General features: G+C 44.0%; 1 protein-coding gene across 7 annotated transcripts in view; it reads left to right on the top strand.

The window, feature by feature from the left end:
- Positions 1–211: 211 nt before the first annotated feature.
- Septin6 (septin 6) overlaps positions 212–20,244 on the top strand; it is a 78,986-nt gene continuing 58,953 nt past the window's right edge. For 6 of the 7 annotated variants that reach the window (XM_046420916.2, XM_046420913.2, XM_046420919.2 and 3 more), the window contains exons 1-2: positions 212–366; positions 15,616–15,730. In XM_046420916.2, coding sequence (XP_046276872.1) covers positions 337–366; positions 15,616–15,730 — 145 coding nt within the window. In that variant the 5' untranslated portion in view covers positions 212–336. Of the gene's footprint in view, positions 367–6,683; positions 6,781–15,615; positions 15,731–20,244 lie in introns of those variants that run through there. The other variant, XM_046420917.2, reaches the window with a different exon arrangement.

Here is a 20,244-nt window from a genome sequence, read left to right as displayed (position 1 = left end):
GGGCAGAGGACGTGGTCACCGAGGGGAGCCCCCGCCCCCCTTCGCAGAGGCCTATGGCTAGGGTTGCAGGGAGAGCTGGGACTGGGCTAGCGGTAGGGGGAAGCGGCGCGTTAAATCCGCCCCCTCCCCATACCCTACTTCCGAAGGGGTGGGCGATAGAGGGGAGGTTGGGGTTGGAGCAGCAGCGAGGGGGCCCCTCCCTTGCGCCTCCCCCCCACCGGACTTGGTCGCGCCCGAAGTGTAACACTTTCTCTTTGTCGGAGGAGCTCTTCTGTTTCCTGTGCAGTAGCTCCCGTTGCGGCGGCGCCCGTGGCAGCCCTGGCGGACGCAGGAGCGATGGCAGCGACCGATATAGCTCGCCAGGTGGTGAGTGCCGGACTTGGGTGCCAGCGCTGGGGCCGGGGACCGGGGGTCTCGGGAGGGCCGAGGAGACTTGGCCGCCGCCACCTCCACCTCGAGGAGGGCAGTGGGCAGCATCCAGGAGCCGAGGCATGGCGGGACTTTTGCTCCCGAGGTCAGCGGCTCAGTTCCTTAGCCTGTCCTGGAGAACGGTGGTGGCGGGAGCGGGGCGGGGGGCGGGGGGGCTGGCAAAACCTGCGGGCGGGCCCCTGAACTTGCTTGTCCAGAGAGCTGCGGTAAGCACCGCCGCCTCCCTCGCCGCAGCTGCGGCCCCGCGGCTGGGGCGTTGCCGAATGAATGGCCGCACCAGCCACAGAGCCCTCGGGGTCCCTGGTCCCCTGGCCTTGCGGCGCCCCAGCACGCAGCCGCCTGCTGGGACTCGGGCTAGCTCTGGAAGAGGGGCGCCGGGCTGGGGTTAGCCTGGGGCACTAGGTGGAGTGAGAGGGGGGCGGGGAGGTGACTGGCTGGAGTAGGGTTTCTCCATATGCATTACATATGTGACTGCGTCTCTGTGTGTATCGGTGTGTGCGCGTGTGTGTGCACGCGCGCGCCCTCGTGCCTTCCCTGGGCAGGCGGCAGTGGCGCCCGGGGTTCTGTGACCCCAGATGAGTCTGCCTGTTTCTGTGAGTGTGCTCACCTCTATGGTGTGCGTCCATGCGTCCAGAATGCCTCAGTGTCTGCTTGCTCTGTGTGCCTCTGGGTTCCACTTCTGCGTCTGTGTGGGGTGCAGTTCGCTGGCCTGTAGGTGGCTGGCTGCGTATTTTGGCATGTTTCTCAGCGGGCCTCTGGGGGTCTGTCTCGGGTGCCTGTTCAGTATAACTGGGCTTGTGTGCCCAAACCTGTGGAGCTGGCTTCTTTCTGTGGGGACTCAGGAAAATAAATGTGAGACTTGCAAAAGCAGTATCGGCTCTCTTTTTGTTGGCAACCAACTCTGGGAAAAGAAAAAAAAAGTCTTCATTTAAAAAACTGAAGTTTTCCATCCTGGGATGTGCAGAGAAATCATTGAAGTGACCTGAGGCTCCATGTTTGTTTTAGACCAGAAGTTTGGTTGTGCAAGGAGATGTTTCCATTTGAGAGGAACAACCTAGTTTTTCTATTCATCCATGGGTATCTAGGATTTTAAGAAGCCCATCAGCACCCTGAGTTGAGGCAGGGCAATGATGTAGAGGTAGGTCAAATCCCATGACACTAAATATCACATGATGAAAATATCTAAGCCACATAAAATGTTGTTAAACCTTGTAGTTTACTTATTTAGGGAAATATTCCACACAATGCAGTTCTAGTGCAAAACAAAACAAAAAACAAAAGAAACCGCCAGCCTCCAGGTGTGTGGTGTAATTGAAATTGATTTGTTTTTAAAATCTGAATCTAGAATGTGATGGAATAAATTTATTCCACCTCTATCTCAGTTTGGAAGGTCAGGATCATTTCTTTGGAACCTCCCTTACCCCCTGAACACCCCCAGAATAGAGCTCTTTATGCAGTCATGGTGTGGAAGATTGAGGAGTAGATAGAAGACAGTGCTCTGTGATGATGGGATTTGATGGAATTCTCTTTTCCACAAAACTGGCACTGTGATATTTATTGCTTTAGTGTTTTGAGGGCACCTAGAGTGCTTTTCTGCCCCTTGTTACATGCATTTTAGAGATGGCATAGTTTAAGTAGAGGAAGTAGCTTCCTGGATTATGCTTGCTCCATCCACAGTGACCAAAAAATGACACTAATGATTTTTTTTTCTTGTCAGATAATGAATTTGCATCGACCCTTCCATACATTCTTACCAGTCTCCCTTACCTGCAAAGGGGAACATTCCAGAAGGTTGTTTCACCTCAGGCACAACTCAGGCACTCCAGAGATCCTCTTTGTTTTGCAGATGAAGTGGGTAGGGGGTAGTTTACAGTCCCTTGCTTTGCTTTGCTTTGCATGGCTCCACTTTGCTCTGGCTGGTCTTGCCATACTGTAAGCTGGAGGACATAATTCTATGCCAGCTTCTGAAGCTGAAAGAGCAGCCCAAGCACTTGAGACCTTGTTATCGTGATAAATGGGTTTCTGGGAAAACTGACGTCACTCTCCATGCCTCCCTCCCCCCAAGCCAGTGAAGCTCTTATTTATGTGTCATTTGTCTCTCTGCTCCCTTTGTGTTTGCAAGAAGTTGAAATTCACAAGGGAAGATGGAATTAATCAAGAGACCTTAGGCTACTGGTTGTTGCTGGTTTCTTCCATGTGTGTATAGGATGAAAAGACTAGAGAATAAGCCTAAGCCTAAGTGTGGTTAGCTTAGGAGTTCTTTTTTAATAGCCTTGAGACATGGTACCATGTGAGTAGTGTCCTGGTGAATGTGCATGTGTGTGTGTGTGTGTGTGTGTGTGTGTGTGTATGTGTTTGGGTGTCCTTTCCAGGGTCAGTTGAGGGTCATTGTGATTAAACAGGCTGGAGAGTTGTTGTTGGATAGTACCTTTATTTGGCCAAGCATGCAACTTGGAAGTTCAATTCTTGTGTGCATAATTCAATTCCATCCCATTTGAATGAACACCACAAAGGATTCTGTGTGACAGCGCTATTTCTCTGCTGTGTCCATGAATATTTATTTGTATGACTAATGTGTCTAATATGATGGGTGGCCCTTGTTAACTATACCCCCTCAAAAAAAGGTGGTAGGCTACCAAAAAAGGTAGCTTCCTGTCTAATTAGAGAGACAAATTGTGGATACTGAGATAATGAGAGCATTATAAAAGATCCTTGAGGTGCTCCACCTCCACCTCCTGCCTGAGGTGGCTTGGGCTGCTATTAATATACACTCTGAGAGGTCACATGACTTGTCCAGGGTAATCTAACAAGACACAGTGCAGGTTCCAAAAGCAGCATCTCCTACCTTGTATACTGAGTTATTTCTTTCAGGGTTGCATTAGGGGTGGGCGCTGTAGGTACTGACCACAGAAGAATAGTCTGGTTGATTCTCACTGGAACCAATCCCACAATGTGAACAATGTTGCTTTTCCCAGTGACAATCTGGGTAAAGGTCTTTCTCCTCAATGAAAGAATTTGTAGGGCCTAACTTTGCCCTACAAAATTACCTCGGTTGGCCTAGGGTAACTGTCCCAGAATAACTGCCCACCAATGAGGAGGAGGTTGCTGCTGCATTCTGGTTTTGCTATCAGGTGGCAGTTACCTTTTGATTCTCCTTGAAGCTTCCTGCCTCAGCCATCCCTACTCACCAAAGGTAATATTGTTCTTCGAGCAGGAAAAACAAGACCCCAACATTCACCTATAGCTCTACTAGGGATATAGCAGTGAAGAAAGTTCACATGGCTCCAAATATTAAAAATTGTTCAATATAAGTTGAAGGCCAATGGGAAATCACTATACCATTTTCCAACTTTTCTGTGTGTTTGAAATTTTCCAAAATAAAAAATTGGGGGACCATTATAGTGCCTCCCAAATGCACATAGCCTCTTTCCCTCGAGAGTTCACATCTAGTGGTAGAGGTAGACACAAATCTCTATATAATTATCATTGTGCTAAGTGCTGCCCAGAGCTACTTCCTGCCATGAGGATTCATTACAAGTAGTCTTAATCTAGCAGTGTGGATTTTGGAAGCTGTGGGTGACAGGAAAGGCTTCAAATAGGAAATGGGCAGGTGCGAAGATGGGTGAGATCACACTTCTGCCACTAGGTTGGGAACATTTCATTTGTTAATTCACCCACTGTTATTTTCATTCATTCTTTCAACATTTATTTATTGGGCACTGACTCTGTCAGGCCCTGAGCCAGATGCTGGGATAGAGTAGTGGCCAAAGCAAGCAGAAACTCTGCCCTCCAGAGCTTCCAGAGGAGAGGTAGGAAGAAGCCCGGTTTCCTCTTCACATTCTAAATCCTGGAAATGTGAGTGTTAGCAGCGTGCTTATTACAAAACTGCATTACAGTAGAGTGATTTGTCTGTATAGTGTAATGAGATTTTGATCTGCAGTCATATGCATAGCATTTACTTTGTGGAGTCTCTGCTGTACATTTTCTATTAATTGCTGGCTTTGTTACCCAGCACGGCCCCTCCCTTTGTGTGGTATAAGGGAACAAACCCATTGTATCAGCCTGAGCAAAACTAATTAGGGAGATAAGTCCCCTGGAAAAAGGTATTCCAAAACTAAATAGAATTGATTTCTGGACTTGCCTGCATTGCTGGATTAGCAAAGCCGTGGTTTAATATTAGCATGAACAATTGAGAAGGGCTTTTAGTTGCATGTACTTTAAAACTACATTAAAGATAGATGGGAAGAAAGAAAGAAGAAAAGAAAGAAAGGAAGAAAAAGAAAGAGAAGGAAGAAAAAGAAAGAGAAGGAAGGAAGGAAGAAAGAGAAGATATACCATGGATAGAAGTAACATGTTTCTTTTAACTGTCTCAAAATGCTTCATCTGTATGATATCATTTTCTCCAACAGCTTTCTAGAAAAGTATTACTGTTTTCTTCATTTTATGCATGTAGGGAGATCAAGTGACTTAGTCCAAAGTGTTAATGCTGGTCAATGGATGAAACAATGCTAGATGACACAGATTCCCTTTTTAAAAATGCTCGCCTTTTCCAGATGTTTCTAAGAAATCAAAATCCTGGGCTGGGGATGTGGCTCAAGCGGTAGCGCGCTTGCCTGGCATGCGTGCAGCCCGGGTTCGATCCTCAGCACCACATACAAACAAAGATGTTGTGTCCGCCGAAAACTAAAAAATAAATATTAAAAAAAAAAAGAAATCAAAATCCTGCCAGGCCTTCTCTTCCCCCTCTTCTCCCTGTACCCCTCAGTACCCTCACAGGGGTCAGAGAAGAGTATACTTGAGTGATCTGAAGACTGATGTTAAAGATTCTAAGCTTAAATCCAAGATAGCACAGTCACGGGTTGTGTGGGTTTTCTTTTTTTCCCCCCCTCTCTCCATATTGCTTTAAATAAAAATCTTGGAGCCACCAGCCATGTAATGATGGATTATTTTAAGTAACAACTGGAGGGGGGGCAGAATAAATTAGAAACACAGACCCTTCCTCCTCAGTTTGGCAGGAGGAGGCTTCTGCTGCCAGGATTTGAAATCGTGGGTTTCTCAACTGCCTGCACAGAGGAAGGAGGCCACATGCTCAGGAGGGTGAGAAATAATGTTATCCTCTCCTCCAGTGTCTTCTCATTAGAGACAACCATCTGCTGAATTGTGCACTATTCTCTCAGCTGGCCCTGGAGTTGGGACATCCCTTCGACCAGGAAAAGATTTGCAGGCCTTCTCAGGGACAGGCCTCAGGGTTCCGATTTCCCCTGCCAGGGCTCTCTCTGACCCCTAAAGAAGGCCTTGGGGTAACAGGAGCAGAACTCTGCTTTCACGGCCCTGATGAGGTGTGAGGTAGTGTTTGAGGTGTTTGGTTTCCTTTCACAGCAGAGGCCCCCAGCTCTGAACACTGATGCTGAAGCAGGAACTGGGTTTTTTTTTTTTTCAGATCCCCATTAAACTAGACCAGATGGAGGCAGAGGCAATTCAGGCTCCCCCGAGGGTAGTTGGGCATTCACCCAGAGGCCTATGGGCAAATCTTTTCTTTTCTTTCTTCCTTTCTTTTTTTTTTAATGGATTGGAGGTAACAATATCCAGAACACCTAGAAAACTGGAAACTGCCTGGCTTGAAAGGAATCTGTCTAGTTTTTGTGAGACAGTTGACTGCCATGGGCAGGGGTTACCTCTGGCCTGAGGTGGAGATATTTTACCTAGACAATGGCTTGTTGAGTTAGGTAGGCTCCTTAGTCCTGGGGCTCTTGAGTGGAGCTGGGCAGCTGGCCAGGTTGAATGTTAGACTGGAGTCAGAAGAGAGGAAACAGAGAAAAGTCGGGGAGACAGCGGAGAGGAGGGGAATAGGCTCTTCATGGCAGGGACTGCCTCAGTTGCCTTCTGTGGGCCAGGACCACCTGGGTCATGTTCCTTGACCTTTCTCACTCTTGACAAATACCAAACCACAAACCCCCAAGTCCTGGAATTTTAGCAGCAGAAAGAAATACATCTGCCACTTAAGTCAGCTTTTCCATTTGAGAGTGGCAGTCTGCTTGACAGGGGTCTGGATCCTAGCACCACTTGCTGCCACTAAATCACTCTGTGACTCGGGACCAGTCATTTCCTCTCTCTGAGTCTCTGTTTCCCCTTTCATAAAAAGAGTGGGTTGGAGTAGGTGATCTTTAAGGGCGTTTCCAGTCCTGACGTTGTATGTACGGTTTGGTTCTTATGTTTCCTAGTTCTCAAGCCTAATTTCTTTTAGGTTTTTGCTTCCTTCTGCTTCCAAATGAGGTGGCAGAAATGAACTCCACCCCTTCCCTGCTTTGACTCCTTGAGCTGGGTGGGGGAGAGAATTGAATTGTGCAGAAGGTGAGTCTATGCTTTTAGCTCAGCAGGGTCTCTGTAAGTAGAATAGGAACAACTTTTTGGATATTGTCTGTCCATGTAGGTATCTATAGCTATTGTCTACCAATAAAGGTACATGACAGCTGAATGTTTGTCTGTGGAATCCCACTTTAAATGCACTAGAAGAGCTGGCTATTTAATGGAATCCTGCTGTGGATCCTTTTATAGAATGAAAAGCCACTCTGGAATTTATCTTGTGTATTAAATCGGTTTCATCTATTGGCTTTGCCAAAAATGGGCCTTCCCCCCTGTGTGGTAAGGATGGACTCTCCTTACGCTTCCCCAGCGTCCCATAAGCTGCACTCCCACTGAAGGGCATTTCTGAGGCCCGTTAGGGCCAGCTGTCAGCTTTTGCAGGCCTTGTTTCTTCTTGCTATGTCCCCCAAATTCCGTCTCCCAGTACAGGGCATTGAAACTTCTGTTTCCTCTTAACCTGGCTTAATCACCACAAGGGACATCCTAGTATTTGAAGTATTGAGTGCACTGGAAATTTTTACTTCTTAAAAAAAATCTGGGGCTGGGGATATAGCTCAGTTGGTAGAGCGCTTGCTTCACATGCACAAGGCCCTGGGTTCAATCCCTAGCACCACCAAAAAAAAAAAAAAAATCTGGGAATTTATTGGTGCTTTTGTGGTTCTTATGATAACATTGGAGGCAGCAGATGGAGCTGAGAGCCACCTGATTGTTTTATCAGGACATTTCACTACACATTTTAGGATACATTTTTTTAATATTTATTTTTTAGTTTTCGGCGGACACAACATCTTTGTTGGTATGTGGTGCTGAGGATCGAACCCGGGCCGCACGCATGCCAGGCGAGCGCGCTACTGCTTGAGCCACATCCCCAGCCCCTAGGATATATGTTTTGAGTTCTGATTTACACGAATCTTTACAATTATAAATTGTACTGTAAAATAATAAGTTACATCTATTATATGTAATAATAAGTTAGTATTAGAAGAATAACAGGGTTTTATTGTATCATTGGTAAAATAAATGTCCTATATGCAGTAAAACTTCCTGAGAGCTAAATGTTCTGCTTAACCAAATATTCTGGTTATCTATCTTTTTAGTTGTAGTTGAAGGTTTTTCTAGAATATCTGAGGCCACTTCCTGCCTGGGAAAGTATCATCATAGAATCTTTTTTTTTAATAACTTTATTTTATTTATTTTTATGTGGTGCTGAGGATCGAACCCAGTGCGTCACATGCACTAGGCAAGCGCTGTACCACTGAGCTACAACTGCAGCTCTCATCATAGACTCTTTAAAAAAAAAACCCCAAACAACATTTTTCCAGACTATAAAACTAAAGCATGCATTTTATAGAAAATTTGGAAAAGATCAAACAACAACATCACATATAAGCCTTCTACTCAGAAGTAACCAGTGTCATCGCAGTTTCCCTTGACCACTGGGATGCTCCTGTGTGTGTTGGTGTTTTGTTTTGCTTTACTTTGATAAACGGCATTTGGTGAGGATTTCTTTGTGTTATTAACTATCTTTAGAAAATATTTTTTCAATTGTTTAATATTTCATCATGTCATTGAATTGATGATTTTTTTTGTTTTGTTTGTTTTGGTACCAGGGATTTGAACCCAGGGACGCTTAACTACTGAGCCACATCCCCAGCTCTTTTTTGCATTTTATTTAAAGACAGTCTCACTGAGTTACTTAGGGCCTCTCTTAGTTGCTGAGGCTGGCTTTGAATTCACAATCCTCCTGCCTCAGCCTCCTGAGAGACTGGGATTACCAGTGTGTGCTACCACGCCTGGCCCATTTTTATTTTTTTGTGACAGGGTCTCACTAAATTGCTTAGGGCCTGGCTAAATTACCGAGGCTGAACTCAAACTTGCAAACCTCCTGCTTCAGCTTCCTGAGCTACTGGGATGAATTGGTTTTGAAGGGCTTGGAGATTTGCATTGTAGGTTAGTATTCAAGGCCAGAGATGGTGATGGAAAAAAGGAAGGTGTGAGAGATTGGATCCACCACTAAGCGACTGTTGAGGCTACTGAAGAAAATCCACCTCCATATTTCTGCCCCTCACTAGCATTTGGATGGACAAGGCCAGAGGAAAAAGTTTAAGGAAAACCCCATCATGGGTAATGAGTTCCAAACATTTCACTCTCATTCGTCCTTCAGGAGGACAGCTACTAACTTAAACGTTGAGACAGGAAATTCTCTATCGACACAGATGGATCCTTCCTTCCCAGAAGCCTCAAATACTGCTTGCTTACTCTACCACTAATGTTGGAAGAGAGGCAGTGGGGAGTGGGGGACAGCAATTGCCTACTTGGGTACTTTTGGGACTATTTATTTTCAGAATAACAGCAATGGGAGAAAGATGCACAGCTGGAAGCACCATAGCTTGTTCTTCTTAATATGAATCTTACGAATATTCAATTAAAAAATGAAATTGGTGTACCCTCAGGGGAGGAGGTAGAAGGGAACAAGAGCAGCGTTTCTGTCTGTGATATGAAATGTGGTATAACGTATTTCAAAACCACAGGTGACTGCAGATGAGGAAAAAACAGGAAATGTAATTGGGGAGGGGAGTGGGGGCTCCTCCAATTCTCATGAGCACTCTTTTATTTTGCCTTCCTTTTACTTCCTCTCAGACTTTCTGCATCCTAATTACCTCTGTTGCAAAGCCCAGTGAGCAAGAACTCTCCTTTCTTTTATTAAAAATGCTTTAAAATTATACAGGTAATGTGTGAATAAATTTGTGGTATAAAAGAATCAAACACTGCAAAAGCATGCTGACGACCCCCCTGACTAGGCCCCTGCTTCCATTTTCCTCCCCTGAGCTAGCCACTGTGTTTTTGGTTTGGCAGTTGTTTTTTCAGTTTCTGTAAATGTGCTCCTATACATTTATGTGAAAAGACACATATATAGGCTTCTTGTGAATATAGAGGTTCATCCTGTGCTTCTTGTTCTGTTTCTATCTCAAAATATGTCTTGGAAGCTGGGTGTGGTGGCGCACGCCTGTAATCCCAGAAGCTTAGGAGGTTGAGGCAGGAGGATCAGGAGTTCAAAGCCAGTCTCAGCAAAAGCAAGGCTCTGAGCAACTCAGTGAGACCCTGTCTTTAAATAAAATACAAAATAGGGCTGGGGATGTGGTTCAGTGGTTGAGTGCCCCTGAGTTCAATCCCTGGTATCTATCTATCTATCTATCTACCTATCTATCTTGGAGATATTCACATCAGTACATATGAACTACCACATTCCTCTTTTTTAACTTTTAAAATGAATATTTATTGTACAAATTAATGGGTTTCACTGTGACATTTCCATATATTGCATTCCTCTTACTGGCTGCAGAATGTTCCAGAATATGCATGTATCATAATTTAGTTAAATATTTTCCCATTGTCATTTAGGGTTTTTTTTTTCCTATTAGTTTTTTTTTAGTATTATATGCAGGGCTGTAATGAATTTTCTTGTGCAGAGATCTTTGCATAGATATGTGAGTTTCTGCAGAATAGAATCTAAGAGGAGGTTTTAAGGTTAGGGAGATGTGCAGTTTATAGTTTGGTGATTATGGCCTTTTTGGCATCTCGGTTCAAGCCTTGAACATGGCATCACCTGCTATTCAAGATGACAACTTGAGGGTTTAGTATCAGACATGCTGGGCCAAGTTGCTAGTTTCATCTCCTCTAGTGTACATTGTAGTCAAGGGAGCATTCAATTAACTGCAATCAAAGTAATCAGGACCTCAATTAATTAGGCCACCTTAAGGAGAAAGAGGAAAGAGATATCAGGTTTAGTGAGAGAGGAGGAAAGAAACTTCCAGGGGCTTTCCAGGGGTAAATGTTCATTCCAGTCCAATGTCCTGTCTTTTTTACCTCCACATATTTAGTTCTGAACAATGAAGACAAATATTCACAATGATGACCTTGACATAGTATAAGATTCATCAAAGCAAGAGTGCATGGTGCTCATTAGACAGGATTTCCTAAAATAGGAACTACACAAATACATTTTTGAAGCTTAACTACAGGGTTTGAGGAAAAAAAAAAAAACTTTTCTGCTTGAGGACCAAAAAACCACATTAACCAGGTCCCATGTCCCCTAGTCCCCAGGCTCTTCAGTTAATTTAGGAGTAATGGACACTGGGCAAAAGATACAGAAGAAATAAGGATTCTAAAAGTCACCAGTAACCTTCGCAAAATCCGAATCAATGAAGTAATTCTTCTTGACTTTCTCTTTGGCTTCTGGCAACAGACAACTATTGGATCATCTTACTTTTCTGATCATTTTCTTCTCGTTGCAGAATCCTCTTCATCTTTCCATTTCTTACTCATGAACATTTCTTGTACTCAGTCTTTAGCTCTTTGATTCCTGTACTTCTCTCAGAGAGCACATCCAGTGTTATACCTCTCACTCCTAAATTTATGACTCAGTACTGAATGCTCTCTGAGCCTACAATCCCATATTGCTAACTACTTATTGGATTGCTTTTCATGGATATCTTACCATAAAAATCAAAATGATCTTATTTTCCTTAACACATAAAATGTTTTTCCAAATCCAAGAGAAAAGACAAACACCCCATTTTTTAAATGGGCAAAGAAATGACTAGGTAATTCACATACACAAATTCACATACATAGTTGAACAATGAAAACATGTTCACCCTCACTAATACAATGCAAATGAAACAACACAATGCTATTTTTCAGTGATTCAATTCACAATGGTTAAAAAGCCTGTGAAACTCAGTGCTTGTGGATAAACACTCACATATTAGAGGTAGAAATATAAATTTTGTACTATTCTCTATTCAATAATGTATCAACATTCACCAAAGTCTTTAAAATGTGTGAACCTTTTGATCTAGTAGGCTTCGATTCTAGGACATGATCAGAGATATATGCAAACCTGGAAGAACCAGTGTTATTATATTGAAAACTTGAGTATATACTAAGTGTCCAGCAATAGAAGATTGGTTAAGAAAATATGAAAAATTCCTGCACTGGAATGCTATATGACCAATAAAAACAATTTTTTAGAAGCATGTTTAATTACTAAAAAAATCCATACTATATTAAGCAAGGTAATAAAAAGGGTATGAGTTCAGGTAATGAAAAGGAATATACAGCAGTATTCCTATTTTATTAAAAAAAAACAAAGGCATACAAAAGGCAAGCATAGTGGTGCACACCCATAATCCCAGCATTTTGGGAAGCTGAGGTAGGAGGATCACAAGTTCAGAGTCAGCCTCAGCAACTTAGGGAGACCTTAAACAACTTAGCAAGATCATGTGTCAAGATAAAAAATAGAAAGAGTTGGGGATGTGGCTCAGTGGTTAAGTGCCCCTGCGTTTAATCCCTGGTACTCCCCTCCCCCACAAAAAGGCATACAGATTGGAGGAAAATACATAATAAATATTAAGTGATGATCTCTGGAGAGTGATTTTTGTGGGTGATTTTTATTTTCTTCTTTATGATTTCTGCAATGAACATTGATTACTATTATCAAACATAAAACTTGTAAGTAGCTGAGCATAGTGGCATGTACCTGTGATCCCAGTGGCTCAGGAGGCTGAGGTAGGAGGATCACGAGTTCAAAGCCAGCCTTGGCATAATCAAGGTGCTAATAAGCAACTCGGTGAGACCCTGTCTCTAAATAAAATACAAAATAGGGCTGGGGATGTGGCTCTGTGGTCAAGTACCCCTGAGTTCAATCCCTGGGCCCTAAACAACAGCAGCAACAACAACAACAATAACAACAACAACAACAACAAAAAAACCTGTAAGTAGATTTTTTTTTTTTTAGTAAAAGCTTTTTGAAAACAGAATCTTAGACATTCCCACTAACCAAGTTCTCTTTCCTGGCCTCTCTCTGTCCTTGCTGGTATCAATCAAGGTTTAGATCTTGAAGTCAGCTTTGATTGTTTTCGCATTCCTTCTGCCTAGCCACTTATTAAGTCTCATCCCTCCTTTAGGGCATCTCTCAAATTTGTTCCTTTTTTGTGGATGTGGTGCTGGGGACGGAACCAGGGCCTCACACATGCTAAGCACACATTCTACCACTGACCTATACCCCCGGCCTCTTTCTTGAGTCCCAAGTCAAATCAGTTCACTTCAACCAGCATTTATTGTCACAGTACTTGGACGTCACTCTGCCTGTTCAACATTATTGGAGCCCTATTCCAGTGTGTATCCCTGCCCTAGTCTCCTGTTCCTCCAATTAGTCAAAGCACCCTGTAGCTGGAGTGATCTTTCATAAGCCCTACTTTTATCATGGCCCTCCCTGCTTAAACATACTCAAAATTCCCCAAGTCCCTTTGCCTAGGGAATACAGCTCATACTTTTTATTTTGCTATTCGGGACTCTTTATTTACAGCACTGTGCTGGGTGGGAGATAATGGTGGACACATGGGAGGAGCTTGGCAAGTTTTTTTTAATACCTTTATTATTTATTTATTTATATGTGGTGCTGAGGATTGAACCCAGTTCCTCACACATGCTAGGCAAGCGCTCTACCACTGAGCCACAACCCCAGCCCCTTGGTAAGTTTTTGACAATAAAATATATCAAAGAATAAGGGGGGGAGCTTTCCCCACTGCTCTCCACTGTCTTTTGTTTGAGAATCCCTTTCCTCTTCTTTTGGCACTTGGATCCAGGGTTTTGGAGCACTTGACATTTCATGGTGCTGAATTTGGAGACAGGAAGAGGCAGCCAGAGACGATAAAATATGGCTCAGGAAACCTCAACTCTTAAGTCCATCCCAATTTCCAAGGCCTGCTATGTAGGAGGCTCCGTGGAGGAAGCATATTGCTTCTTAAATCCCTTCTTCCCTGCAGTGTTGAGGACTAAGAACTAAGTCTGGGGATCTTACATCTTACTGTTGGCTTTAATTAAAATGGAGAAGGGGAAACAGAAAGAGGTGAATGTAGAACAAAGCCCTGCGTGATGTGGGTCCTTCATGAAACTCAGCTGTCTTCAGGTGCCTTTCTGGGGCACAGAATACACCAACCTGACTGAATGATGGCATATGGTCGACTGTCAAGAATGCTCCACTGGGAGTGTGTGGGGTGAGTTGTGTGAGGATAATGAACTCACCAGATGGCAGTAACCGGCACTAGCTCTTGAAGGATCTGATGACACCAATGGAAGTGGGATCCCGAGCTGGGTGAAGGGCTGTCTGGGAGCCAGTTCTGATGACGACTGAGAGGCTCCTCCACCATCACAGCCCATTCCTTTCAGTGTGAAGCATGTGCTTATTATGGACCTAGTATGATAGCAGATCCAGCCAGTGTAAGAGCTTAGTGAAGACTGGAATGCTGGGGCAGGCCTCCTGGCACTAACCATGCCCTTTGGGATTGCTCTTGGCATCTTTCTGGTTACGGAAAGCCTGGTGCAGCCCCACCCAACACAAATGCTGACTCTTCCCATAGCCCATCATTCTTTGGAGCTTGCTGTCTCCAACTTCCCTTCTCCTCCTTTCTCCCCATTTCTTTCCCTCCTCTCCACTGTGGCCATTGGCAGTTGGCACTCCATTCAGGCCCTTTCTGTCCTTCACTCAGGCTCCTTGGAAACCTGCCTTAGTTTGAGGCACTTCCTGTTTGGTGAAGCCATTAACTAACTGTAAGCAGCTTTGGGCCTTGCAGGCGAAGCAAAGGCCCTCTGCTTTCCAGGGCTGGGAGTGGCTTGGCTGACTCTTGTGGAGTCAAGGGAACCAGAGGGAACCTGGAGGCAGCTTCCTCTAGCTAGAGGGAGCCGGGGTGTTTTATGTCAGTATTGGTCAGCCCAGGATCCAAGGATGCCCTGGTCATTGCACTGTGAGGTTATCCTTGGATAACTGCTGTTGACTGAGCGGTTACCATGTGCTAGGGACCATACTAAGTGCTCGAAGAGCATTTTCCTATATAACCTGCACATCAGCTACTAGTTTCTGATTTTATTTTATTTTGGTGTACTGGGGAATGAACTCGGGGCACTTTACCACTGAGCCACATCCCCAGCCATATTTTGTATTTTATTTAGAGATAGGGTATTCCTGAGTTGCTCAGCACCTTGCTTTTCCTGAGGCTGGCTTTGAACTTGCGATCTTCCTGCCTCAGCCTCCGGAGCTGCTGGGATTACAGGCGTGTGCCACTGTTCCTGGCTCTAGTTTCTGATTTTATCATGGGGAAACTTTGAGAAGTTAAATAACTTGTCAGAGGCCTCATAGCCAGAAGGTGGCCGACATAGGGCTCTAACTCAAACCTGTCTGATTTCAAAGTCTACGCCCCTTAACCTCTATGCTATGCTGCTTTTATAGGTTCTGGAGAGAGGGTTAATTGCTATCTAAGGTTTTGGGGATATTTACTGACTACTTATGCATGTACTAAGCTCATTGCATGTATTAATTAGCATATCTGCATCTCCCAGTCACCTTTAAGATAGGACATATTGTCTCATATGACAGTTGTGGAAGGAAACCAAGTCTCATTGAGGTTACCCAGCTCATAAGCAATTGATTGCAGATTTAACCCAAGTCTGAGAACTTTGGGTGCCAGTGTTCTCTTCCCCTGACCCTACCTTCCCACTCCTGAAAACCCCCCTCTGTAGTTTGCTCTACAAAAGGGGTTGCGGAACTATGGTGATATTCAGCATTGAGCCTAGAAGATGCCTGGGTTCTTGAATACATGACAGGCCATTTTGCTTTGAGGCAGGGAGTACCTGAAAGGACTGAAACCAGGGACCTGGATGGTTATTACTTCCTATCATGGAGAGCATTTGGATGGAGAACTGAGACCCAGATTAATTTTAAGCACATTTTGATTTTTCTCCCTCCTTCCCCTCCCAAATTAGGGTGAAGGTTGCCGAACCGTCCCCCTGGCTGGACATGTGGGGTTTGACAGCTTGCCTGATCAGCTGGTGAATAAGTCAGTCAGCCAGGGCTTCTGCTTCAACATCCTGTGCGTGGGTGAGTATTTCCATTGCAGGAAATTCTATTACAGAATATGGATCCTTAATGGCTGGATGTGGCTTTGCAGGTAATTAGGTTAAATAGTGTGTCATTCAGATCTAGTTGCAAGAGCGTTCCTCTCCCTCCATCCGGCCTTCTTCTCTTATCCATCTGCTTATTTTTGTAAGCAGCCAACTGTAATTACTATGTTTTTCCTTGGCTGGACCAGAATCTGGGGCCATATTTTGGGGGAAACGGAGCTGCGTGAGACCCAGTGGAAATTTTGTAAGGGGGCTGGCTGGCTCCGTTCCTGCTGTCAAGTTCATTTTGACTGCAGAAGACAAGAACCAGGACAGAATGGGGAGGGAGGTGATGGCTGAGGAAAGAAAGAGGCCACCTGCCTACCAGCTGCGGGCAGTGGGTTGAGTCTGTTGGTTCCTTCTGCAGCTTCTCTGTGCTCGGTACAATCTGAGCTCAAGTGCAGGCTCGCATAGCTGCGGGCAAGGTCTTCTGTATCTCTGTCTAGACCTTTAATCTCAACTGTGGGAGCTGCATCTTAGTGTCCCCTCCATATGCTAATCAAGGCACAAAGGGAATTCAGTAATGTTTGTGAAATGAATGGATGGATGAGTTAACTCCATAGCAGCCATTCATTATAGTTCTCAAATAGTTTCTCAGATTAGTTCTTTTGGACCTTACTCTGCAAAGTGAGCAAAGCAAGTAGTGTTTGTATTTTCATGGAACACATGGAGACCCAGAAACTTGGGGAGGATAAAGTGTTTATCTGAGACAACAGAGAAAAAGTGGTTGAGCCATAATATGGATCCATCCCTTATCCCTCCCATTGCTCCTCTAACTGTTGCCAGCCACATCTCTTGAGAACAGGAAAGCACTTTGGAAACCATTGAACACCAATCAAACAAACAAAAGGGACAATAGTTTCTTGATATTCTTAAAAAAATCCCAAATTTGCAAACACAATTGTAGACTATAATTTTCACCCCACAGTGCAGGAAAGTATACCTGCATATTTTCAGTGACTTCCTTAATGATTGTATAAATACCATAATAAAGTCAGTTTTCACACTGGCTGGAACACTCAAACAATTTCGTTAATTGCCTTTTCTTAGTTTTGTATGGAGTGTCTAGGGAACTCGTTCATGTTGTAGATCTGAACCAACACTGAACTGGATATTTTACTCTTTAATGTATTTAAATTTTTTTTTCTCGCTAAGTTCATTCTTTTTCCTTGGGCTCTTTATTTTTGCTTCCAATCTGGCCCCAGCCATCTTTTTTTTTTTTTTTTTTTTTTTTTTGGTACTGGGGATTGAGCTCAGGGGCACTAGATCACTAAGCCACATCCCCAACCCTATTTTTTTTTTTTTTGTATTTTATTTAGAGGCAGGGTCTCACTGAGTGGCTTAGCACCTCACCTTTGCTGAGGCTGGCTTTGAACTTGTGTTCCTCCTGCCTCAGCCTCCCAAGCTGCTGGGATTACAGGTGTGCACCACTGTGCCCAGCCCCAGCACTCTTTTTTCAGGTCACTTTCTGTAAGAATCGCTGCATACTCAAGGACAAATAGAGAACAGCAAAGCCACTTCTGCATCTGAATGACAGGCAGTTAGCTAGGCTCACTCACTTGCTGAATGACTCATTACCACATAGCAGCTTTGGAACCTATGAGATGAAAATATGTGCTTCGTGGAATTATATATCGGGATTTAGGGTCCAGACCGAGGTTATTAACTCTTTAAATGCTGAAAGTCTAACTTATGGGTATATTTAGGTGAGGTCAGGAGAGGGAACAAAATAAATAAAAGTCACAGTGATTGGCATCAAGAGCAAATGCTATCACATTCAATATTAGCACTGCCAAATCTTTATTTAACTAACAAGAGCTCCAATCTTTAGCAGATGATGGACAACTTACTTCACATAATATTGGATTATCAAAATATTTCAGCACAGACGTATCAGATTCCCTTGGCATTTCTCCCAGAGCTCCATATGACCTGTGCTGAGAGATGAGAAGTGAAATGACAGACCCACCATAAGCAACCTTTCAACTAAGCAGTTGGGTGGTCTAGTAAAGCCTTGGGAGGGAGGCCATGTGAATCAGAATGGTTCTTTTTGGCAGAAGTGTAGGGAAATTTGACATGTGGATCACAGCTCCCCTGGGGCTCAGAGAAAGAGGCAACCAAGCTCAAGACAAAGTGAGTGGGAGAAATAGTACCACCCCCCCCTTCTGTTTCCTACCTAGACATTGTACAGCTACAACTGCTTCAGTATGTACCTGCTGGGATGGAATCGCTCAAGTGCTGGGATGGTCCCTTCAAGAGGGGAAGGGTGGGAAAGAGGACCCTATCACCTGTAAGGAGTCTCAGGATATGGCTGCCCCAGTATTTCCTATTAGACCTGCAGGTGCAACCATTGGATAGAACAGCTTTGACTGGGTTAATTTCATTCTTCATCCCTGACCCAAAAAAGCCTACGACTCATGCATCTTACTCTCTTGCTGTGCTTATAACCCTGTCATTGCTCAGAGAACCCACAATTTGGACCAAGGTCATAAGTGGCTTAGAGTGGCTCTGAGGCTGCAGTCTCAGCCAGCTATAGTGCTGAGTCCTGCCACTGACTTGGCTAAGAGTCCATAGCTTGGCTGTTGAAGGTGATCTTTCCTCTTGCTTGGGGTGACTGTTGGGTTTACTTCCTTAACGACTGCTATAAAATGATTCATAGAATATGGTCCCCTAAACTATTTTCCTTTCTTTTCTGATAGAGCATTCTCACTATAAAATTATGGTAGTGCTACCTTTGATTATTAACTGAGATCTAGGATATTGTTCACATTATCATTTACTTTGGTGTTGAGCTCTGATTGTAGCCCTATATCCAGCAGAGTAGGCATCCTACATACATATGTGCATATATGTGTGCATATGCATGTGTATATATTGAGATTGAGAGGGCGAGTATTTTTATGAATCCAGAGCCTAATTTTTATGTCAGGCTACCAATTAATGGCTCCCACAATTATTATTTTGGGCTAGAAACATGGACATGAGAATAATATGACTCCTCTCCAATAGATTTGCTAGGGTTGACAATAATTACTTAGTGGGGTGAAGGTCCCCTCTCCCTACCAAAATTATATACAAATCCCTTGGCTTTGGAAATCTTGAGGATCCCATGATTGTAGATAGAGTACAAGGGCCTTAGAAGAACCACTAGAGCCAGCAAAACAAATGTTCTGGAGCCCATTGCTTTGCACTGCTGGGAAAGGGCTCCAAAGAGATTCATCCATCTAAATGAGCAACAGTAATGGCTGTGAGGAATACAAAGGGTCATAATGATAATATTTACTTTGAAGCTGCTCAGGATTCCAGGCTCAACTGGGTTCTGTCGGACTTGGAAAAAACATACACAAGAGAAGCAGAATTCCAGCTTGCTACAGGAGGAGGGAAAGGGCAGCTAGCATTCTACCTAAGTCAGTGGCCAGTTGTTTCATTCCTGTGTCTCTGGAAAGACATTTGCTCACCTAACAGACTGGCTGCAGTGGTCAACTTTTTTTTTTCTTTTTTGCAATGCTGGAGATTAAACCTAGTGAGCTACATCTCTAGCCCAGCAATGATCAACTTCTTTTTTAAAATTTTTGTACTGAGAATTGAACTACTGAGCCACATCTCCAACCCTTTTTAATATTTTATTTAGAGTCAGGGCCTCTCTGAGTTGCTTGAGTTGCTAAGTCACTGAGACTGGCTTTGAATTTGCCATCCACCTGCCTCAGCCTCCCAAGTCGCTGGAATTACAGGTGTGTGCCACTGTGCCTGGCAATGATCAACTTCTAACAGGCTATTGCAGGGGAAAACATGATGTGGTTTATAGCATCTGTTGATGTTCTTGGTGTTATTACTCCCACCATACCTGATTTTAAGCTACCAACACGACATCACTGCATGTGAGTTTGGGAAAAGATGCAGGAAGCCAGAAGAGCTGGCTTTAACACACCACAGTCTGCCAGGACTCTACAAGATCAGGAAGGAGAAAAGGGCAAGGTCATAAAGCCAGGCATGGCCTTGTCCCTGTCCATAGGCTCCTCTGGCCAACTGGAGTTCCTGAAGCATTTCCTTTTGGACACCTCCCTACTGAACCCAGAGACATTTCTCTTGGTTTAGTCCAACATTCAGAGCTGGAAGCAACTGCAGCTCCATTACAGCAGGGATCGAGGCTATCTTGTTCATTGCTGTATAACTGTGCCTGGCTTCTATTAGAGGCTTTTAAAATACTTGTCAAATGACTAAATGAACAAACATATTATGCCTTTGGGCCTCATTAGAATATATTGGTTAAAAGCATAGGCTCCAGCGTCAGTCTGCCTAGATGCAAATTCTGGCTCTGCTACTTATTAGTTTGTGACCTTGGACTGTTAATTCCTCCGCATTGTATAGGAAAATAAGATGTGGAGGGGTGGCTGAGAAACTGTAGCTGGTGAGTGGCTTGGCTAATCCATCTGTTAATTGAGGATAAATTGT

The sequence above is a fragment of the Marmota monax genome, unplaced genomic scaffold, assembly GCF_021218885.2.
Source record: "Marmota monax isolate L192 unplaced genomic scaffold, Marmota_monax_Labrador192_F-V1.1 WCK01_AAM20220418_F8-fsc00155, whole genome shotgun sequence".
Taxonomy (NCBI): Eukaryota; Metazoa; Chordata; class Mammalia; order Rodentia; family Sciuridae; genus Marmota; species Marmota monax.
This window is presented reverse-complemented; position numbering and strand designations above follow the sequence as displayed.